The 24497-nt window shown below is 49.4% G+C and overlaps 1 protein-coding gene across 2 annotated transcripts in view; it reads left to right on the top strand.

Moving 5' to 3' along the window:
- Positions 1-24497, top strand: part of LOC143770592 (protein-arginine deiminase type-2-like) — a 181179-nt gene that overhangs the window by 154969 nt on the left and 1713 nt on the right. For both annotated transcript variants that reach the window (XM_077260364.1, XM_077260363.1), the window contains exons 2-14: positions 1956-2139; positions 2729-2801; positions 4776-4837; positions 12841-12958; positions 13032-13157; positions 17228-17391; positions 17948-18051; positions 18130-18241; positions 18316-18423; positions 21559-21710; positions 23363-23507; positions 24047-24140; positions 24222-24298. In XM_077260364.1, the coding sequence (XP_077116479.1) occupies positions 2089-2139; positions 2729-2801; positions 4776-4837; positions 12841-12958; positions 13032-13157; positions 17228-17391; positions 17948-18051; positions 18130-18241; positions 18316-18423; positions 21559-21710; positions 23363-23507; positions 24047-24140; positions 24222-24298 (1386 nt within the window). In that variant the 5' untranslated portion in view covers positions 1956-2088. The remainder of the gene's footprint in view (positions 1-1955; positions 2140-2728; positions 2802-4775; positions 4838-12840; positions 12959-13031; positions 13158-17227; positions 17392-17947; positions 18052-18129; positions 18242-18315; positions 18424-21558; positions 21711-23362; positions 23508-24046; positions 24141-24221; positions 24299-24497) is intronic.

Raw genomic sequence — 24497 nt, forward strand, 5'->3', positions numbered from 1 at the left:
CTAAGGATTTGTAGGGCTTACCGCTAAGTGCGTTCTCTGTGGCGGTCCGCGGCCAGGACGGCCATTATCTCTGTTTATCTAGTACGGGGTCCAGGGACTGGAGGTAATGGGGGGCCGAGGAATAATCAGCTGCTGCTGGGTGACCTCTCTGCTTGTCAGAGCGGTGTTGGCTCCTGTGCCGCGATGGTCTCCTCAACGGCTCATAGCCATCTTCTGGACGTCTGCACCGAGGCAACGCCGGACAGGTATCTGGAGAGCAATGGCCACATGTAGTATCTCGCTAGACTTTATAGATGACTGCAGGTTGCAGATTTCAGATTATTGGGCTTACATGGGTGTAATCCTTACTTGTGGCCGGAGCCCCCTGGCCGTTCCCGAGTGTCATTTCCTGGAGCTCTTAGGTTGGTTTACAATACACCAGGTTATGATGTGGCGACATAACGCTGGCCTGTTCCATCAGTCGTCTCCTCACCCTGGCGGCCATAACAGGTACAATAACGCCAAGCGGAGGCAATCGTCAGACATTTGGAAATGCCGGCCATCGTATAGCGCCAGGTGCCGGCCATCGTATATCGCCAGGTGCCGGCCATCGTATATCGCCAGGAGCCGGCCATCGTATATCGCCAGGAGCCGGCCATCGTATATCGCCAGGAGCCGGCCATCGTATATCGCCAGGTGCCGACCATCGTATATCGCCAGGTGCCGACCATCGTATATCGCCAGGTGACTGCCATCGTATATCGCCAGGTGTCGGCCATCGTATATCGCCAGGTGCCGGCCATCGTATATCGCCAGGTGCCGGCCATCGTATATCGCCAGGTGCCGGCCATCGTATATCGCCAGGTGCCGGCCATAGTATATCGCCAGGTGCCTGCCATAGTATATCGCCAGGTGACTGCCATAGTATATCGCCAGGTGACTGCCATAGTATATGGCCAGGTGACTGCCATAGTATATGGCCAGGTGACTGCCATAGTATATCGCCAGGTGACTGCCATAGTATATCGCCAGGTGACTGCCATCGTATATAACACCAGATGCTGACCATCGTATATCTGCAAGGTGACGGCCGTCTGCAGAACCTCATATGACTAATAGTATTGACGGTTGTGTCTGCTGCCCACCAGTGATGGCGCCGTGGAGCGTTGCACAGTACCACGTCCTATGGTTCTGGAGTCCCCCTTTAACAGTGGTGTGTGCGGAGTGGAGCCGTCTGCTGCCTCGGCCCCTCTGTCTTGTGTATTACAGCTTGTTCCCACTTGTCACCCGAGTCGAGGCTGCCAAGGGCGCTCCGTGTACATTCCTCCCCGGACCCTTCCAGACATTTTAGAACTTGCTAGGTGGATCTTGTAGGTTTCTGACACCGCCTTTAAAGATGGCAGCGAGATTTGGGCGTCACATGAATGTGTCTGTATCGAGTTCTGGGTGATGAGGGGAAAAATGTGACAACGGCTGTGAACGCTGGTCCTGTGTATATCCGGCCCGGACGCGTGTAGAGGCGTGAAATCCCCTATAAATGCGAGATCTGAAGCCGCCACTTATGTCCCAAATCTGGTGCTGGGAAAGTTGTGTGACAACAAGTATGGCCGCCCGGGAGAGCTGTCACCCAATAGGACCAGTCTCCTGGTATATGGCATTGACTCAGTGTGATCTTTGTGTCATTCGGAGCTGCCATAGCCTGAATGTCACGTGGTGTGTGCGGCCCCCCCCAACCTGGAGTCCTGCACCTCAGGATGAGCCCTGCGTGGCCTGTGATTGACAGGTTCGAGGTTACTTTATGTACAAGCGCCGTCATGATGGGACTCCATACTTATAAGGTGCATCGTCCACCACCGGCTGATAAGTCCCTGTGTAGGAGGGTCTCTGCAGGTCACTGGTCTGGGGTCGTAGCAGAGTATTATGGGGGCTGCCCCTGCACATGTCACCTCTCACAACAACGTCTCTTCTCTATACAGGGGGGCTCCGTCAGAGTGTAAGTGGTTCAGCTTCCGTAACTCCCCCAATATTGAGATTGAAGTCCTGAACAGCGACCCCTCCCAACAGAAGGTGGTCAATGGGGAGAAACTATGGCTTCTGTCAAAGAGGACGATGGTGGAGTTCAGGATGACAGAGCCAAGTACCGAGACCAACGATGGCAAGGTGAGCACTCACACTATATACAGGCAGCTCCACATATTACACCATGGGGCCCCGTATTATACTCCAGAGCTGTACTCACTATTCTGCTGGTGCAGTCACTGTGTACATACATTACTGATCCTGAGTTACATCCTGTATTATACCCCAGAGCTGCACTCACTATTCTGCTGGTGCAGTCACTGTGTACATACATTACATTACTGATCCTGAGTTACGGTACATCCTGTATTATACTCCAGAGCTGCACTCACTATTCTGCTGGTGCAGTCACTGTGTACATACATTACTGATCCTGAGTTACATCCTGTATTATACTCCAGAGCTGCACTCACTATTCTGCTGGTGCAGTCACTGTGTACATACATTACTGATCCTGAGTTACATCCTGTATTATACTCCAGAGCTGCACTCACTATTCTGCTGGTGCAGTCACTGTGTACATACATCACTGATCCTGAGTTACATCCTGTATTATACTCCAGAGCTGCGCTCACTGCTGATCCTGACTTACATCCTGTAACAATCTCTTCTGATCTTTGATTTTCCATCTTTTTCCTGCGATTGTTAATTTTGCAGCTTTTCTTTCCAGATCACATTTGCTTTTTATGGGAAGGGGTCGGATGCGCCGGTGGACAAAGCTGGAGTTTACCTGACTGGTATTGGTATGTCTGTTTTTTCCAAACATGCAGGATAAGATGGGGTCCGCCAGAGGCTCCTCTGGTGCTGCGCTGTGCCAGTCCGCACAGTCCCTAGGGTTGCTCCGCTGTCTTTAGGGCTGCTTGGTGCTGTCATAGGGCTGCTCCGCGGGGCCGCTCGGCGCTGTCTCTTGGGCTGCTCCACTGGGCCGTTCGGTGTTGTCATAGGGCTGGGCCGCTCGGCGCTGTCTCTAGGGCTGCTCCGCTGGGCCGCTCGGCGCTGTCTCTAGGGCTGCTCCACTGGGCCACTCGGTGTTGTCATAGCGCTGGGCCGCTCGGTGCTGTCTCTAGGGCTGCTCTGCTGGGCCGCTCGGCGCTGTCTCTAGGGCTGCACCGCTGGTCCGCTCGGCGATGTCTCTAGGGCTGCACCACTGGGCCGCTCGGCGCTGTATCTAGGGCTGGGCCGCTCTGCTGTCTCTAGGGCTGCTCTGCTGGGCCGCTCGGCGCTGTGTCTAGGTCTGCTCCGCTGGGCCGCTCTGCGCTGTGTCTAGGGCTGGGCTGCTCGGCGCTGTCTACGGCTGCTCAGCTCGGCACATTCTCTAGGGTTGCTCTGTGCTGTCTCTAGGGCTGCTCTGCTGGGCCGCTCGGCGCTGTCTCTAGGGCTGCTCTGCTGGGCCGCTCGGCGCAGTCTCTAGGGCTGCTCCGCTGGACCCTGTCTCTAGGGCTGATCCGCTCAGCGCTGTATCTAGGGCTGGGCCGCTCGGCGCTGTCTACGGCTGCTCAGCTCGGCACATTCTCTAGGGCTGCTCTGCGCTGTCTCTAGGGCTGCTCTGCTGGGCCCCTCGGCGCTGTCTCTAGGGCTGCTCTGCTGGGCCGCTCGGCGCAGTCTCTAGGGCTGCTCCGCTGGACCCTGTCTCTAGGGCTGATCCGCTCGGCGCAGTCTCTAGGGCTGCTTCCCTGGGCCGCTCGGCGCTGTCTCTAGGGCTGATCCGCTCGGCGCAGTCTCTAGGGCTGCTCTGCTGGGCCGCTCGGTGCAGTCTCTAGGGCTGCTCTGCTGGGCCGCTCGGCGCAGTCTCTAGGGCTGCACCGTTGGGCCGCTCGGCGCAGTCTCTAAGGCTGCTCCACTGGGCCGCTCGACGCTGTCTCTAGGGCTGCTCCACTGGGCCGCTCGACGCTGTCTCTAGGGCTGCTCCGCTGGGCCGCTCGGTGCTGTCTCTAGGGCTGCTCCGCTGGGCCGCTCAGCGCTGTCTCTAGGGCTGCTCCGCTGGGCCGCTCGGCGCTGTCTCTAGGGCTGCTCCGCTGGGCCGCTCGGCGCTGTCTCTAGGGCTGCTCGGCGCTGTCTCAAGGGCTACAGTCACAGTACGCCGTGGGCAGGAATGTCGTTGTACCGGTGGCTTCCAGTGAACTATAAATCAGTGTCAGACAGGAATATCCCAGGACAAGGAGGGAATTCTCTGACATCACCGGAATGTGCGCTAGCACCTGACCTCCATACCAGAAACGGGTGATTTAAAGGGCCAGTCACACAGGAATATAAATATAGATCTCTGCAATGTATCTGCTGCGGAGATGAACTCGCCGCACATGTAGAATACGTCATGGTCGCGGTGAGCAGTGGCTGGCGGATACCTGAGAATACATCCTCAGCTAGGGGAAGGGAAGATGCGGAATCTCACTCCTATGATGTGTCCTCCTAAGAGATGAGACGTGTGCGTCACATAAGGACAAGGGAACTTTTTCTTGCTGTAGGACATTTGGGGGAGTTCAGGTTGCACATACTGTAGATATCACGGACCTCCATTGATGGGAGGATGGATGGACCCCATAAGGTGTATCCCTGACAGGTGCCGGATTATTAGATGGCGAGGAGACATTGCACAGGGAGGCCCGGAATAAGCTCTAATATGCCAGACTATCAGACAGATTCCAAGATTGTCAATCTTTGGCACAGACCCTCGGTCACCCCGCTGCTCTCTAACCTCTGTCCCATTCTCTCATTAGAAATGTCCCTGGATGTTGATGCCGACCGGGATGGAAAAGTGGAAAAAAACAACCCACAGAAGGTAAATGGTTGTCAGGACTCTGAACATTTTGATTACCTTTTGTGCATTACTGCCCTTTTCCAAGATGGCGTCTTTGGTCTCATGTGCACTGTGTCTTCTTGCTATATAACTCCACCCCAGCCTTTAGTCTGTGCTAGAGTATTCTGCCTTGCATCCAGCTCCTGACGACTCCCTGGCTTTGCACCTGCACCTGTGTACCTGTGTGGAGATCCTGCTACTCAGCTCTGAGTTTCTGCTGCATACATCGGTAGTAATCCTCCATCTGGCTGCTTGTGTTTGTTTCCATCTGCATTTGCTGGACATGTAAGCTGTTGCTGCTCTGCTTAAACCTGAGACTTTTACCCAGGCCTCCCTGGTTGTGCTAAGATATTATTTGAACTGCCTTATAAGCATATCTATCTGTGTTTGGACTACCAAGGACTTATTCGTGTCAAGTATCCTCAAGAATTATTGTGCTTAATATAGACTTTACCACTTATAAAACTGTGTCCTGTAGTTGTCTTGTTCCATGCAAAGAGTCTCCTGAGTTATCCCTTATAATCATTACAGGATACTCTAGCCTCAAAAGAGGAGACTGCTGGAACAATGACTGCAGAAAGCAGACTAGAGCAGGTGTTCTCCGTAATTAGATCACTGCAGAAAGATGTGGAAGGTCTGCAAAAGAAGTTTGAAAGCTTTGAACACAATCAACAAGTGTTTGGACAGACTTTGCAGGACTTAAGCACCCGCATGGCAGCCCAGGAAAACAAACTTGCTGGCATAGAGTCCCAGTATGGACGGGCTTTTCAGGACATAAGCACGCAAATGGCTGCACAAGCGACTTTACCATCTGGGCAACCGCCACCAGCTAGCCCACCTAAGTTGCCCCCATTCAGAATTAATGGTGATCGCGACAAATTTTGTGACTTTGTGAATCAATGTATGCTATATTTTGATGTGCATGCTGACCATTTTCCTAATGATAGATCCAAAGTATTGTGTGTAATAATGCTGCTGACCGCACGAGCGCTCGCCTGGGCGAATCCGATGATTGAGTCTCGTGACCCGCGGTTAAATAATTTGGCCGATTTTTTTGGCCACTATGGCATTAATTTTTGATGATCCTAATCGCCGTGCAACCGCTGAATCTGCTTTATTGTCTTTATGCCAAGCTAAACGTTCTGTTATTGAGTATGCTACTGAATTCAGGAGATTAGCGGTAGATACTAATTGGGACAGTTATGCACAATTACCTATTTTTAAAAGGGGTCTGTCTAGCATTGTAAAGGATGAATTAGCTCGCTCTGAATCACCACAAGAGCTAGAGACATTTATACAGCATTGTGTGCGCATTGACATTCGCCTTACTGAGCCGTAGGCAGGAGACGTTTGCTGCATATAACTGTATTTCTAACTTTTCCCTTCCTTCTAAGGAGCCTGCAGGTAAAACATCTCGAGAGGTAGAGGAGGTGCCCATGCAAATTGATTCTGTTCAGAGGCGTGAGAGTAATGAGTGCCGGGAGCATCGCCTTCGAGAAAGTCTATGTTTCTACTGCGGCCAGTCTGACCACTTTCAACTGTCCCAAGTGTCCCAAGCGGCCTAACAAGGTGCTAGCAGCAGTAGGGGAGTATGACAACTATGATGATGAATCTGACATCTCTGAATGTAGCCTGCCTTTAAACGCTGTATTCCATTCACTTTCTATGACTTCACCAGCCAAGGAGCTAAATGAAAAGAACTCACTGTTCTCTCCCAATTAAGATCCTGTGTACAGGACAGTGGATTTCCAGTACAGCTATGATTGACTCTGGTGCAGGTGGCAATTTTATGGATATCGCATTTGCCAAGGAACATGGTATTGAAATTCAGCAAAGAGCCTCTCCAATTACCATGGAAACAGTGGATGGGTCACCTTTAATTTCCGGGCCTGTGGATCAGGAGACCGCACCCCTTGAGATTTTGTTGGAGCCTAATCATCAAGAGCAACTCTTTCTTGTTAATTTCTTCTCCTCATTTTCCTGTGATTTTAGGCATCCCTTGGCTGAGTTCTCAGAATCCAACTATCAACTGGGAGACCAAGGAGATTATCTTTCCAACAAGGAGCAACTCGGCATTAACTGAAGCTGTCTCCGAGTCCACAGCTACGGAACCACCGGTACAGGTATTTACTTTACCTTCAGCATATAAAGAGTTCTCTGACATCTGTGACAAGAAGAATGCAGATCAGCTTCCTCCACACAGGCATTATGACTGTCCCATTGAGTTGCTTCCTGGGGCAGCTATGCCTTTTGGTAATGTATATCCTTTGGCGGCACCTGAGCTTCAAGCCTTAAAGGAGTATATTGATGAAAATCTGGCCAAAGGCTTCATACGTCCTTCTTCTTCACCAGCAGGGGCACCTATATTTTTTGTAAAGAAGAAGGATGGGTCCCTGAGACCCTGTGTGGACTATCGAGAGCTCAATAAGGTAACCGTACGGAATCGTTACCCTTTGCCTCTGATTCCCGGATTACTGGAAAGAGTCCACCATGCTAAGGTGTTCTCTAAACTGGATCTTCGTGGGGCTTATAATTTGGTGCGTATTCGTCCAGGGGATGAGTGGAAGACAGCATTCCGATGCCGGTATGGACACTGAATATCTCGTGATGCCCTTCGGGCTTTGTAATACCCCTGCAACGTTTCAACACCTTGCTAATGACATTTTCAGAGATTTGTTGGACCAGTTTGTGGTGATCTATTTGGACGATATTCTAATCTTTTCTGACTCTCTACAGGAACATGAAGAACATGTCAAAGCTGTTTTAAGACGTCTGAAAGAGAACCATCTGTATATCAAGCCGGAGAAATGCGAGTTCCATCGTTCTGAGATAACGTTCTTAGGTTATATCATCTCTCCCCAGGGGCTGAACATGGAATCTGGTAAGATTCAGGCTATCCTTGACTGGCCGGTACCCAAGAACGTTAAGGAGGTCCAACGTTTTATTGGTATTGCAAATTTCTACAGACGTTTTATTCGAAATTTTTCTGATATTGTCCGTCCCATTACTTCCTTGACAAGGAAGGAAAAGCCCTTTAAGTGATCATCACAGGCTCAAGGAGCTTTTGATCGGCTTAAGATCTGTTTCACCTCAGCACCGCTGTTGATACTCCCAGATCCAACACTTTCTTTCATTGTGGAGGTGGACGCTTCTGATAATGCCTTGGGGGCTATTCTCTCCCAAAGAACTGGAGAGAAGGGTCTGCCTTCTGCCTTGTGCTTTCTTTTCCCATAGACTAACCTCAGCAGAGAAGAATTATGATGTGGGAGACAAGGAATTGCTGGCTATTATTGCGGCTTTCAAGGAATGGAGGCATCATCTGCAAGGAGCTGCACAACAGATCGTAGTGCTTACAAACCATCGCAATTTAGAGTTCCTCAGATCCGCTAGATGTCTTTCTCCTCGTCAGGCTCGTTGGAATTTATTTTTAAATCAATTTAATTTTGTTGTCTCGTACTGTCCAGGTTCTCGTAATGGGAAGGCTGATGCTTTATCCCGAATCCATGCTGCGAATTCCGTACCTGGAGCCCCGTCCAAGACCATTCTATCTGATGCCAATTTCATCGTAGTTATCCACGATCAGGACTTGTGGAAGGAGTGCAGGGAGGCCTATGACGGTGATGTATTTCTGGCCAACCCACCTGTGGATATTAATCTTGTCTAAGGGTGGCATGTGGTTCAGAGATCGACGTATTTACGTCCCTGAGGTCGTCCGTCTGCAGATCCTCAAGTTGGTACATGACTCCAAGTTGGCTGGTCACAGGGGGGGTACAGAAGACACAAGAGTTCCTAAGCCGATTTTTCTGGTGGCCAACTTGCCTGAAGGATACTAAGGACTATGTTCTCTCTTGCGAGGTATGTGCTCGTTACAAGACTCCTCGTGTGGCACCTACGGGTCTCCTGCAACCATTACCTGTTCCGTCCCGACCTTGGGGGGTCTATATCGATGGACTTTATTGTGGAGCTGCCTACATCGGGGGGCATGAATACGATCATGGTAGTAGTTGATTGCCTGACTAAAGCTGCTCATTTTGTTCCATGCACCGGCCTTCCCTCAGCTAAGGATACAGTGAACTTGGTTATTCAGAATGTCTTCCGGCTGCATGGGGTCCCGGATGAGATCATCTCTGACCGTGGCGTACAGTTCACTTCAAGATTCTGGAAGGGGTTTTGCTCTGCACTCAATATTAATGTCTGTCTCTCTTCCGCTTACCATCCCCAGACAAATGGTCAGACTGAGCGCACCAACCAGACGTTGGAACAATATCTAAGATGCTATGTCAGCCATCTCCAAGATGATTGGTTGGAATTACTACCATTAGCCGAATTTCATGCAACAATTCTCAGAGCGCCTCCACTAAGTTCACTCCTTTCTTTGCCAATCTGGGTTATCATCCATGTATCTTACCTAGGTCTCCGATTAATTCTCCGGTTCCAGCAGTTGATGAAAGGCTGACTGAGATGAGACAAAATCTGGAGGTTCTGAAGGAATCCCTGACCACGGCTCAAGAACGTTATAAGAGATCGGCTGATAGATTCCGTAAACCTGCACCCATGTTCAAGGTAGGAGATTCCGTGTGGTTATCAACTAAGAATCTGAAGTTAAACGTTCCTTCACAAAAACTTGGACAGAAATTAATTGGCCCTTTCAAGATCAACGGTATTGTGAACTCTGTGGCCTGCCGTCTGAAGCTGCCTAGGACTATGAAGGTACACCCAGTTTTTCATGTATCTTTACTAAAGCCTGTATCTCCTAATACCTTCCAGGGACGTGTTGTGCCACCTCCGCAGCCTGTGGTGATTGATGGGCAAGAACAATTTGTGGTGGAGGAAATGATTGATTCCAGGATTCGCAGGAATCGGCTCCAATATCTTATAAGATGGCAGGGATATCCCCCTGAGGAAGACTCTTGGGAACCTGTGGAAAACATCAATGCCCAACAGAAGATCTCTCGTTTTCATCAAAGATTCCCTGAGAAACCAGGTCCAGGATCATCCTGAGGCCGCTTCTAAGGAGGGAGTAATGTCAGGACTCTGAACATTTTGATTACCTTTTGTGCATTACTGCCCTTTTCCAAAATGGCGTCTTTGATCTCATGTGCACTGTGTCTTCCTGCTATATAACTCCACCCCAGCCTTTAGTCTGTGCTAGAGTATTCTGCCTTGCATCCAGCTCCTGACGACACCCTGGCTTTGTACCTGCACCTGCTCCTGTGAACCTGTGTGGAGATCCTGCTACTCAGCTCTGAGTTTCTGCTGCATACATCGGTTTCCAGTAATCCCCCATCTGGCTGCTTGTGTTTGTTTCCATCTGCATTTGCTGGACATGTAAGCTGTTGCTGCTCTGCTTAAACCTGAGACTTTTACCCAGGCCTCCCTGGTTGTGCTAAGATATTATTTGAACTGCCTTTTAAGCATATCTATCTGTGTTTGGACTACCAAGGACTTATTCGTGTCAAGTATCCTCAAGAATAATTGTGCTTCATAGACTTTCTGCGTGATTGCATTTTCCTCTGAAGTTCCCTATAGACTGCTAAGCTGCGTTTAATATTTACACCAAGTGTTGTGGACTTGAGTTTCTCTCTGCACCTGTTTGAATCACCGTGTGATAATATAGACTTTACCACTTATAAAACTGTGTCCTGTAGTTGTCTTGTTCCATGCAAAGAGTCTCCTGAGTTATCCCTTATAATTATTACAATGGTGCGGAATGACGACAATGGGGGTCAGGTCTGATCCTCTGCTGCAAAAACCTGATATGTTTGGAGATTTGGGATCCGCCATTTAGGGTATGTTTCCACGGTCAGTAAACGTTGCAGGTTGGACGCTGCGTACGTCCACAGTGTCCAACCCCATAGCGGACAGATGTTACAGCATAGTGGATGAGATTTCAAGAAATCCATCTCCACTATGCGTGCACGGACGCCTCCGCTTCCCTGTGGAGACGGACATGCGGCGCGTCTTTCCAGACGGCAGCATGCCTATTTATATTGCAGAGACACTCAGTCTCCGCAAGATAAACTTCACCCGTACAATGTATTGGGCACAGTGATTCCGTACGGTTCAATGCACACATGCGGAATCACCTGGGTTCAATAGCTGGCAGCGCTTTGGACGGAGCGGACATGTGTTGCATCCAAAGCGCTGCCGTTTACTGATCGTGGGAACGTACCCTTATATACAGTGAGTACGGAAAGTATTCAGACCCCTTTAAATTTTTCACTCTTTGTTTCATTGCGGCCATTTGGTAAAATCAAAAAAGTTCCTTTTTACACATTAATGTACACACTGCACCCCAAAAATCAGAAATGTAGAAATTTTTGCAAATTTAATAAAAAAGAAAAACTGAAATCTCACATGGCCATAAGTATTCAGCCCTTTGCTCAGACACTCATATATAAGTCCCGTGCTGTCCAATTCCTTGTGATTCTCCTTGAGATGGTTCTACTCCTTCATTGGAGTCCAGCTGTGTGTAATTAAACTGACAGGACTTGATCTGGAAAGGCGCACACCTGTCTATATAAGATCTCACAGCTCTCAGTGCATGTCAGACCAAATGAGGATCATGAGGCCAAAGGAACTGGCCAAGGAGCTCAGAGACAGAATTGTGGCAAGGCACAGATCTGGCCAAGGTTACAACAGAATTTCTGCAGTACGCAAGGTTCCTAAGAGCACAGTGGCCTCCATAATCCTTAAATGGAAGATGTTTGGGACCTCCAGAAGTCTTCCTAGACCTGGCCGTCCAGCCAAACTGTGCAATCGTGGGAGAAGAGCCTTGGTGAGAGAGGTAAAGAAGAACCCCAAGATCACTGTGGCTGAGCTCCAGAGATGCAGTAGGGAGATGGGAGAAAGTTCCACAAAGTCAACTATCACTGCAGCCCTCCACCAGTCAGGCCTTTATGGCAGAGTGGCCCGACGTAAGCCTCTCCTCAGTGCAAGACATATGAAAGCCGCATAGAGTTTGCTAAAAAAAATAAACACATGAAGGACTCCCAGACTATGAGAAATAAGATTCTCTGGTCTGATGAGATGAAGATAGAACTTTGTGGTGATAATTCTAAGCGGATTGTGTGGAGAAAACTAGGCACTGCTCATCACCTGCCCAACACAATACCCACAGTGAAGCATGGTGGTGGCAGCATCATGCTATGCAGGTGTTCTTCAGCTGCAGGGACAGGACGACTGGTTGTCATTGAAGGAAACATGAATGCGGCCAAGTGCAGAGATATCCTGGATGAAAACCTCTTCCACAGTGCTCTGGACCTCAGACTTGGCCGAAGGTTCACCTTCCAACAAGACAATTACCCTAAGCACACAGCTAAAATAACAAAGGAGTGGCTTCAGAACAACTCGTGACCATTCCTGACCGGCCCAGCCAGAGCCCTGACCTAAACCCAACTGAGCATCTCTGGAGAGACCTGAAAATGGCGTCCACCAACATTCAATATCCAACCTGACGGAACTGGAGAGGATCTGCAAGGAAGAATGGCCGAAGATCCCCAAATCCAGGGATGAAAAACTTGTTGCATCATTCCCAAGAAGACTCATGGCTGTACTAGCTCAAAAGGTGCTTATCAATACTGAGCAAAGGGTGTGAAGGCTTATGAGCATGGGATGTTTCAAATTTTCTTTTTTAATAAATTTGCAAAAGATTTCTACATTTCTGGGGTTTTTTCAGTCAAGATGTGCAGAGTGCACATTAATAAGAAAAAAAGGAACCTTAATGAAATTAACAAATGGCTGCAATGAAACAAAGAGTGAAAAATGTAAAGGGGTCTGAATACTCTCCGTACCCACTGTAGATTGTAGTCTTCTGTCCCACAGTCTCCTCCCCCAGTAATGGCTGATAACAGGGAGCGATATCAGGAGTATAATGAGCTGAATAATGTGGTGATGATGATCTGGCTGCCTTTTGTATGTGGTTCGGACCCCATTGTTACCGAGCCCCGCGCCCGCCCTGTATTACACCATGTGCCCTCTTGCAGGCTGTCTGGACCTGGGGTCCGGAGGGTCAGGGCGCCATCCTGCTGGTGAACTGTGACAAGGACAGCATGTTCTCCCGCACGGTGGACGGAGGAGATAACATTGTGCTGTCTAAGACGGGTGAGTGCCAGTCCTGTGCTGCTGCGGGCACAGAGAGGGCGCAGCACTGACCCGGCTCTTGTGTCCCCCACAGATCTCCTGGACATGTCTAAGATGGTGCTCCGAATCCAGGGGCCTGAAAAACTGCCCACAGGATACCACCTGCTGCTGTACATCTCTGCTACTGATGCCCCGAACCTGGGTGTCTTCTACCTGCACGGTAAGACTGCGCTGACCACGGCACCTACACCGGAAACCTGCACCCAAACCTTACCGCTACCTAGTGACATCATGCATTGTAATGTGTGGATGCAGCTCTGGATGTGATTGGAGCATAAGACACAATGTAACAGCAGAAAAGTGTCTGCAGCTCTGGAGGTGACTGGAGGATAAGATACGATGTAACAGCAAAATAGTGACTGCAGCTCTGGAGGTGACTGGAGGATAAGATACGATGTAACAGCAGAATAGTGAGTGCAGCTCTGGAGGTGACTGGAGGATGAGACGGGATGTAACAGCAGAATAGTGACTGCAGCTCTGGAGGTGACTGGAGGATGAGACATGATGTAACAGCAGAATAGTGAGTGCAGCTCTGGAGGTGACTAGAGAGTAAAATATGATGCAGCCGCAGAATAGTCTCCACAGATCTGGATGTGACTAGAGGATAAGAAACGATGTAACAGCAGAATAAGGCCGGCGTCACACTCAGCGTATGAAAATACGGTCCATTTTTTACGGCCGTAATACGCAGAAATGTTCCCAAAATAGTGATCCGTATGTCATCCGTAGGCACGGTGTGTAAGCGTATTTTGCGCATGGCATCCTCCGTATTTAATCCGTATGGCATCCGTACTGCGATATTTTCTCGCAGGCTTGCAAAACCGACATCTAATGGATTTATGTGCTCAAATGTTCGTTAAAACATATATACAGTATATATATATATATATATATATATATATATATATATATATACACACATATACACACGGTGTTTACATTTAATTCAGTGCGAGATATGTGAAAAGCCGGTAATTCAATTGACGTCCTTTTCTTTCTCCTTCACAAACCCGACATGATATGAGACATGGTTTGCATACAGTAAACCATCTCATATCCCTTTTTTTTTGCATATTCCACACTACTAATGTTAGTAGTGTGTATGTGCAAAATTTGGGCGCTGTAGCTTGTAAAATAAAGGGTTAAATCGCGGAAAAAATTGGCGTGGGCTCCCGCGCAATTTTCTCCGCTAGAGTGGTAAAGCCAGTGACTGAGGGCAGATATTAATAGCCTAGAGAGGGTCCATGGTTATTGGGCCCCCCCTTGCTAAAAACATCTGCCCACAGCCACCCCAGAAAAGGGACATCTGGAAGATGCGACTATTCTGGCACTTGGCCACTCTCTTCCCACTCCCGTGTAGCGGTGGGATATGGGGTAATGAAGGGTTAATGTCACCTTACTATTGTAAGGTGACATTAAGCCAGATTAATAATGGAGAGGCGTCAATTATGACACCTATCCATTATTAATCCAATTGTTGGAAAGGGTTAATAAAACACACACACATTATTTAAAAGTATTTTAATGAAATAAAGACACAGGTTGTTGTAATATTTTATTATACTGGTAATCCACTTGAAGACCCTTGTCACCTGAAATAATGTGAAAAAAAACAAACAACAATATTCCATACCTTCCGTCGTTCCGTCAGTCCCACGATGTAAATCCATCTGAAGGGGTTAAATCATTTTACAGCCAGGAGCTGTGCTAATGCACCCGCTCCTGTCTGTAAAATGTTGTGAATGAATGGAGTGCAGGGGAATGTCCTGTAGTTACCTTGAGGCGCGGTGATGCGCCCCCTGCTGGATGTCCTCATATGAACTCGAGCGTGGGAACTTTTCCCAGGCTCGAGTTCATATGAGGACATCCAGCAGGGGTCGCATCACCACGAATCAAGGTAACTACAGGACATTCCCCTGCACTCCATTCATTCACAACATTTTACAGACAGGAGCGGGTGCATTAGCACAGCGCCTGGCTGTAAAATGATTTAACCCCTTCAGATGGATTTACATCGTGGGACTGATGGAACGACAGAAGGTATGGAATATTGTTTGTTTTTTTTCACATTATTTCAGGTGACAAGGGTCTTCAAGTGGATTACCAGTATAATAAAATATTACAACACCCTGTGTCTTTATTTCATTTAAATACTTTGAAATAATGTGTGTGTGTTTTATTAACCATTTCGTACTATTGGATTAATAATGGATAGGTGTCATAATTGACGCCTCTCCATTATTAATATGGCTTAATGCCACCTTACAATAGCAAGGTGAAATTAACCCTTCATTACCCCATATCCCACCGCTACACGGGAATGGGAAGAGAGAGGCCAAGTGCCAGAATAGGCGCATCTTCCAGATGTGCCTTTTCTGGGGTGGCTGGGGGCAGATGTTTTTAGCCAGGGGGGGGGGGCAATAACCATGGACCCTCTCTAGGCTATTAATATCTGTCATCAGTCACTGGCTTTACCACTCTGGCGGAGAAAATTGCGCGGGAGCACACGCCAATTTTTTCCGCGATTTAACCCTTTATTTTACAAGCTACAGTGCCCAAATTTTGCACATACACACTACTAACATTAGTAGCGTGGAATATGCAAAAAAAAGGGATATGAGATGGTTTACTGTATGTAAACCATGTCTCATATCCTGTCGGGTTTGTGAAGGAGAAATGAAAAGCCGGCAATTGAATTACCGGCTTTTCTATAGAACAGCGCTGCGTATTTCTCGCAAGTCACACTGCTGGTCCGTGTGTAATCCGTATTTTTCTTGCCCCCATAGACTTTCATTGGCGATTTATTTGCGCAATACGGTGACAAACGCAGCATGCTGCGATTTTCTACGGCCGTACAAGACCGTATAATACGGATCAGTAAAATACGGCAGATAGGAGCTGGGACATAGAGAATCATTGTACCGTATGCAATCCGTATTTTCTGCACCTCTCATACGTCCGTAAAACTCGCTAGTGTGATGCCGGCCTAATGAGTGCAGCTCTGGAGGATAATGCAGTGTGGTGAGTGAAGTATAATGTGGTGCTGTATAAGGGGGGGATAATGCTCTTTCATGCCCCCAGCCCTGGTATACAGCAGCTCTGTGACACTAATTGTCAATGACACATGTCTGCGCCTCTTGAAGTGGCATCTCCTGAAATCCGGAGCTCTTGAAACTGATCCCCCTGAGAGGCTGCGGACATTCATTGCTGCCGCTCTGGACATCCGATCCTACTACAACAACTGGCTGCTGGAGGGCAGCGCGGGCGGCGGGGCAGGAATGTATATTAGTGCCCTCACACTTGTCACAAAGGCTGAACTAATGAGCTATTAGCACAGTGCGCATTAGAGATGCGAGACTCTGATCAGGACCCAGTGTGACTGCTGCCATCGGCGGATAGTGACCGCCTCTGCTGGTTATTACTAGGTGTCCAGTGTAGACGGCGCGTCCCAGACCCCACACATTGTAACGTCAGATTGTCACATCACATCCTGAGCTGTTTGTATATGTATATAGCAAAGCTGTGTGTGTGTATATAGCAGAGCTTTGTGTGTGTATATAGCAAAGCTGTGTGTGTGTATATAGCAGAGCTTTGTGTGTGTATATAGCAGAGCTGTGTGTGTGTATAGCAAAGAGCTGTGTGTGTGTATATAGTAGAGCTTTGTGTATATAGCAGAGCTGTGTGTGTGTGTGTGTGTGTGTGTGTGTGTGTGTGTGTGTGTGTGTGTGTGGAAATAGCAGAGCTTTGTGTGTATGTATGTAGCAGAGCTTTGTGTGTAATCCATATGCGGCAGAGAAACCCTAACAGATGTATTCCGCTCTCCTCCTCCTCCTCCTTTCTACACTAACATTATGGACATGACAGCACCACTTTACTTTGCCAGAGAACTTGTAATTAGTAGGAAATATGGGGCGTAACTTATAGTACGAAACATCCAGTAAATCAGGTCCCAGCAATCCGTCTTTTGTGATTTCCACCTTCTTTTATCCTGGATTTACACTTTCTGGACCTTTTCGGCTTACATTTCATCACGGGACAATAAATTGCCCCAACCTCGTCTCCGGCGCACATCATCTGCGGGGTGGTGTGATCTTAGAGGCGCTGTAGATGTCTCACATACATTGGTGCTCAGAATACATAAACCTGCCCCGCTGTCTGTGTAATACCCAGTCGGGCCCTCGGGGGCACCCTGTCCCCTCCCCTGACTCCTGTGCTTTCTTTTCCGGGCAGATAAGGTGTACACACACGTCCTGGGCAGAGAGAAGCTCTTCTACAAGGCGCGGTACACAGGCACCAGGGAGCTGGAGTTCTACGTGGAAGGACTGCGCTTCCCGGACGCGGGATTTACCGGCCTGGTGACCATCAGAGCCAGCCTGCTGGAGAGCCAGGTGGAGGTAACGCCGGGCGGCCGTGCCCGCTGTGCCACTAACCAGTAATCCACTACAACCCTGTGGGCGATACGGCCACCATTTCAGCGCTGGACCCAGTTCTGCAGTGATTCTATGCCCTGGGGGTCTGCACCATGGTCCTGTATACTGGCAGTGTCCTCTGAGAGGGGCACAATGGTAGTGCCGGCTATGGCGGGGGTGTCTCCCATCTGTTACCCCTCCATATTTAGAAGCGGATGGTGGCCGCTGGGGTCCTGGGTCCCGGTCAGGTTCTGTTTCGGGATCCTTGGCTTACGTTTCCCTTCTGTTTCTAATGGTGCTAACAACATCCTCAGCGGCAGTGCCAGGATCTCCGCTTCTTACAGAGAGAGGGTGGGGGGGCTCTCCAAAGGGGATCCAAAAGTATCGCCCACCTCTCTGCAGACCCTGAGTGACACCTCTGCAGTTCTATCTGCCTTTGTTATTCTGTTCATGAACCAGGAGGTGCAGGATGAACAGATCTTGCATCACAGGGGCTTGGCCATGGTGTGGACCCCCATCCTCTGTTCTGATTTGCTTGCAGGGAATCCCCAAGACGCCCATATTCACAGACGCGGTGACTTTCCGAATCGCACCGCTGATCTTGACGCCCAACACGCTGGAGCCTGTGGAGGTTTATGTCTGCAGGTAATGAGCGGCGTTTTCATAGATGGTTCCGGCTCCAGGATTAAGACTCCCAACCATGTGTCCACTTTCTCCTCACAGCGTCAAGGACAACTACCTCTTCCTGAAGGAGATTAAGAACCTAGTGAGCAAAGCCAATTACAAGATCCAGATCTGCTTCGAGGACGTGAACCGAGGGGATCGCTGGATGCAGGTCTGTGTGGTGTGGCCCCCCGGGGAACGGGGTCAGTGTGGCAGTAATATGTAATACGATGTATGTCCTCACAGGACGAGATGGAGTTCGGATACATTCACGCTCCACATAAAAGCTTCCCAGTGGTCCTGGATTCTCCCCGAGACGGAGAACTGAAGAATTTTCCTATTCGGGAATTGCTGGTAAGTTACATGACCTCAATAGAGATCAGCGGCGACATCACTGAGAATGCCTCCTATCTATAACTAGAGATCAGTGGTGACATCACTGAGAATGCCTCCTATCCATCACCAGAGATCAGAGGTGACATCACTGAGAATGCCTCCTATCCATCACCAGAGATCAGCTGTGACATCACTGAGAATGCCTCCTATCCATCACCAGAGATCAGAGGTGACATCACTGAGAATGCCTCTTATCCATCACCAGAGATCAGAGGTGACATCACTGAGAATGCCTCCTATCCATCACCAGAGATCAGCGGTGACATCACTGAGAATGCCTCCTATCCATCACTAGAGATCAGCGGTGACATCACTGAGAATGCCTCCTATCCATCACCAGAGATCAGCGGTGACATCACTGAGAATGCCTCCTATCCATCACCAGAGATCAGCGGTGACATCACTGAGAATGCCTCCTATCCATCACTAGAGATCAGAGGTGACATCACTGAGAATGCCTCCTAGCCATCACCAGAGATCAGCGGTGACATCACTGAGAATGCCTCCTATCTATCACCAGAGATCAGCGGTGACATCACTGAGAATGCCTCCTACATCACTAGAGATCAGCGGTGACATCACTGAGAATGCCTCCTATCCATCACCAGAGATCAGCGGTGACATCACTGAGAATGCCTCCTATCCATCACCAGAGATCAGCGGTGACATCACTGAGAATGCCTCCTATCCATCACCAGAGATCAGAGGTGACATCACTGAGAATGCCTCCTATCCATCACCAGAGATCAGAGGTGACATCACTGAGAATGCCTCTTATCCATCACCAGAGATCAGAGGTGACATCACTGAGAATGCCTCCTATCCATCACCAGAGATCAGAGGTGACATCACTGAGAATGCCTCCTATCCATCACTAGAGATCAGCGGTGACATCACTGAGAATGCCTCCTATCCATCACCAGAGATCAGCGGTGACATCACTGAGAATGCCTCCTATCCATCACCAGAGATCAGCGGTGACATCACTGAGAATGCCTCCTATCCATCACCAGAGATCAGAGGTGACATCACTGAGAATGCCTCCTATCCATCACCAGAGATCAGAGGTGACATCACTGAGAATGCCTCCTATCCATCACCAGAGATCAGAGGTGACATCACTGAGAATGCCTCCTATCCATCACCAGAGATCAGAGGTGACATCACTGAGAATGCCTCTTATCCATCACCAGAGATCAGAGGTGACATCACTGAGAATGCCTCCTATCCATCACCAGAGATCAGAGGTGACATCACTGAGAATGCCTCCTATCCATCACTAGAGATCAGCGGTGACATCACTGAGAATGCCTCCTATCCATCACCAGAGATCAGCGGTGACATCACTGAGAATGCCTCCTATCCATCACCAGAGATCAGCGGTGACATCACTGAGAATGTCTACTATCCATCACCAGAGATCAAAGGTGACATCCCTGAGAATGCCTCCTATCCATCACCAGAGATCAGAGGTGACATCACTGAGAATGCCTCCTATCCATCACCAGAGATCAGAGGTGATATCACTGAGAATGCCTCCTATCCATCACCAGAGATCAGCGGTGACATCACTGAGAATGCCTCCTATCCATCACTAGAGATCAGCGGTAACATCACTGAGAATGCCTCCTATCCATCACCAGAGATCAGCGGTGACATCACTGAGAATGCCTCCTATCCATCACTAGAGATCAGCGGTGACATCACTGAGAATGCCTCCTATCCATCACTAGAGATCAGCGGTAACATCACTGAGAATGCCTCCTATCCATCACCAGAGATCAGAGGTGACATCACTGAGAATGCCTCCTATCCATCACCAGAGATCAGAGGTGACATCACTGAGAATGCCTCCTATCCATCACCAGAGATCAGAGGTGACATCACTGAGAATGCCTCCTATCCATCACCAGAGATCAGAGGTGACATCACTGAGAATGCCTCCTATCCATCACCAGAGATCAGAGGTGACATCACTGAGAATGCCTCCTATCCATCACCAGAGATCAGCGGTGACATCACTGAGAATGCCTCCTATCCATCACTAGAGATCAGCGGTGACATCACTGAGAATGCCTCCTATCTATCACCAGAGATCAGAGGTGACATCACTGAGAATGCCTCCTATCCATCACTAGAGATCAGCGGTAACATCACTGAGAGTGCCTCCTATCCATCACCAGAGATCAGAGGTGACATCACTGAGAATGCCTCCTATCCATCACTAGAGATCAGCGGTAACATCACTGAGAGTGCCTCCTATCCATCACCAGAGATCAGAGGTGACATCACTGAGAATGCCTCCTATCCATCACCAGAGATCAGAGGTGATATCACTGAGAATGCCTCCTATCTATCACCAGAGATCAGCGGTGACATCACTGAGAATGCCTCCTATCTATCACCAGAGATCAGCGGTGACCTCACTGAGAATGCCGCCTATCCAGTTATGGCTAGCTTCCATTAGGGTCCTATTGATGATCCGTGACTGGTCGCCATACTGCGTGGTTATTGCCGCTTATCTTTGCCTCTCGCATTGGGTTTTATATACGCGGTATATTAGGCCATGTGTGTCTCTACTGTGTCGGGTGTCACCCCGGCATTCCGTACAGGATCTGGTAGCCGGGAGTTTTCTGGGCTCGCTTCCTGGGTATTTTGCAGGTTGTCTTACAGTTTAATAGAAGCTGATGGTCCATTAATCTCAATCTGTAATGGAAAGTCGTCTCGGGTGTCAATCCCAGGTTCGGGGCCAGGAGACAACTTTTCTTCCCCCACAGCAGAACTTTGGGCTTAGCAGCTGCCATACTGAGCGTGATGGATCATGATTGAATTATCCCCGGGCTGCTCTCGTCTTACCCTAGGAGCTGCTCTGGATGTGTGTACAGTGCCCAGGTTTCCCCGTCTCTCTCAGGATCTGGTGCTGGACTTTATGGGTCGTGAATTTTGCTGGTTGTCATTGGAAGCGAAAATAATTTAGTTGTCATGTGAGTGTCAGTGGAGCCCCCACAATGCACTGCTCTAAGTGCAACTTTGGATGTGACTGGAGTATAAGACTTGATATTGGTGTGTTGCTGATCATCTCTGTATTTTCAGGGACCAGATTTTGGCTATGTTACAAGAGTTGCAGCTTCCAAGGATGTCACAAGCCTGGACTCCTTTGGAAACCTTGAAGTGAGTCCTCCGGTGACGGTTGCAGGGAAGAAGTACCCACTGGGCCGGATTCTGATCGGGAGCAGCTTCCCCAGGTAAGGACATAATGCGGTTTGACATGGTGCAGCAGTGGGCTATCTGTATCTAAGGTCCTCCAATCGGTACGTAATATGATTTGCTTGCTGTCCTGCAGCTTCCTGGTGCTGGTGCAATGGTGGCCACTCTGTATCTGTGTAACATGACCACTTGCCGTCCTGCAAGTTCCTCGTGGGGGCGCTGGTTGGTGCAGTGGTGGGCACCCTGTATCTGTGTAATATGACCCCTTGCTATCCTGCAGGTTCCTCGTGGGGGCGCTGGTTGGTGCAGTGGTGGGCACTCTGTATCTGTGTAATATGACCCCTTGCTATCCTGCAGGTTCCTTGTGGGGGCGCTGGTTGGTGCAGTGGTGGGCACTCTGTATCTGTGTAATATGACCACTTGCTATCCTGCAGGTTCCTCGTGGGGGCGCTGGTTGGTGCAGTGCTGGGCACTCTGTATCTGTGTAACATGACCACTTGCCGTCCTGCAAGTTCCTCGTGGGGGCGCTGGTTGGTGCAGTGGTGGGCACTCTGTATCTGTGTAATATGACCCCTTGCTATCCTGCAGGTTCCTTGTGGGGGCGCTGGTTGGTGCAGTGGTGGGCACTCTGTATCTGTGTAATATGACCACTTGCTATCCTGCAGGTTCCTCGTGGGGGCGCTGGTTGGTGCAGTGCTGGGCACTCTGTATCTGTGTAACATGACCACTTGCCGTCCTGCAAGTTCCTCGTGGGGGCGCTGGTTGGTGCAGTGGTGGGCACTCTGTATCTGTGTAATATGACCCCTTGCTATCCTGCAGGTTCCTCGTGGGGGCGCTGGTTGGTGCAGTGGTGGGCACTCTGTATCTGTGTAATATGACCACTTGCTATCCTGCACGTTCCTCGTGGGGGCGCTGGTTGGTGCAGTGGTGGGCACTCTGTATCTGTGTAATATGACCACTTGCTATCCTGCAGGTTCCTCGTGGGGGCGCTGGTTGGTGCAGTAGTGGGCACTCTGTATCTGTGTAATATGACCCCTTGCTGTCCTGCAGCTTGCGGGTGCAGTGGTGGGCACTCTGTATCTGTGTAATATGACAACTTGCTATCCTGCAGGTTCCTCGTGGGGGCGCTGGTTGGTGCAGTGGTGGGCACTCTGTATCTGTGTAATATGACCCCTTGCTGTCCTGCAGCTTGCTGGTGCAGTAGTGGGCACTCTGTATCTGTGTAATATGACCACTTGCGGTCCTGCAGCTTCCCAGTGTTGGGCACTCTGTATCTGTGTAATGTGACTTTTTGCTGTCGTACAGTGGCCGGTGCAGTCTCGTGTCCTCTCACACCCTCTCCTATAATTACCCTCAGCTGTCACACGAGTGGTAATAAACACCTTTCTGCTGCTTTGCTGAGCGGACAGAGCTATTTGTGCGGGCACCTCGCTGCGCTCACCTCTGTAACCCTGCCAGCGGTGCCGGGGCACGCACAGAGCTCATGTGAGTCCTCAGATCTGGATTACATGACGCCAGCAGGAGTCTGGGTCAGGGAGGTCTCCTGCCTGTGGGTTCAGGGGCCCTCATTGGTCAGCACAAGCCTTCTCCCTGTAGATTGTAAGCTCTGCTGTCCTCCTGCCTTATTCCCGCTGATGAGCGGATCCGTACGTGCTGCAGGTTAACCGCCCGGCGTCTCCTCTCTTCACAGCTCGTCCGGTAGACGAATGACCAAAGTCGTGCGGGATTTTCTGGATGCCCAGAGGGTGCAGTCGCCCATCGAGCTGTTCACTGATTGGCTATTTGTGGGTCACGTGGATGAATTCATGACTTTTGTGCCGGCACCGGATCAGAAGGTATCATCTGCAGTTTACATGGTATCATCTGCAGTTTACATGGTTGTATTGGGGGTACAGTGCATCACTGGTCACTATAATATTACAGGGTATATATATTAGATTCCTTGATAAGGCGTTGATCCAGGGAACTAGTCTGATTGCCGTATGTGGAGTCGGGAAGGAATTTTTTTCCCCATGATGGAGCTAACTCTTACCACATGGGGTTGTTTTGCCTTCCCCTGGATCAACATGTTAGGGCATGTTAGGCTATGGGTTGAACTAGATGGACTTAAAGTATTCCTTCAACCTTAATAACTATGTAACTAATCACCCCACAATGGCAATAACACACAGTCTCCAAAACTATTACGTCCCTAATTTGGGATTATACCCAATCCTGAGTGATCACTGCCGCCACCTGCTGGACGTCACAAGTAATGATTGCATGATCAGCACAGACCCCCAGATGAGTCCTCCAGGGACCAGTTGTAGGACAATTGGGATTGATGGATCCAGTGTGCAGATCCACAGCCGATAAGTGAATGTTCCTATCCTAGGGCTTTCGCCTGCTCCTGGCCAGTCCGGCCACCTGCCTTAGGATCCTACAAGACAAGAAGCAGGAAGGGCACGGAGACGTCATCATGTTCCAGGGTGAGGGCAGCAGCGCCGTCCTGAAGAGCATTGTGCTTATTGAAAGCAATATTCTTCTTACTTCTCATGTTCCTCCCGCAGGATTAGAAACCAAACGATGGACTGTGACCAAGATCCTCTCCACGGATGTCATTGTCCAGGAGAGCGCGTATGCGCAGGTAAGAGCTCGGAGGACCCAGATATTCAAGAAGCAAATCTGATGGGTTAATTAGCCACAGATCATAAATAGTAGGTGCAGAGGCGCCATTTTCATGAACACACAGTGCAGCATTGAGCACATGCTCTTGAAGGTTCAGCGTTGGCTCTGCATTTATGGCACATATAACAGCCACGTGACTTTCCCATTAATCTATGCAG

The sequence above is a fragment of the Ranitomeya variabilis genome, chromosome 4 (assembly GCF_051348905.1).
Source record: "Ranitomeya variabilis isolate aRanVar5 chromosome 4, aRanVar5.hap1, whole genome shotgun sequence".
Taxonomy (NCBI): Eukaryota; Metazoa; Chordata; class Amphibia; order Anura; family Dendrobatidae; genus Ranitomeya; species Ranitomeya variabilis.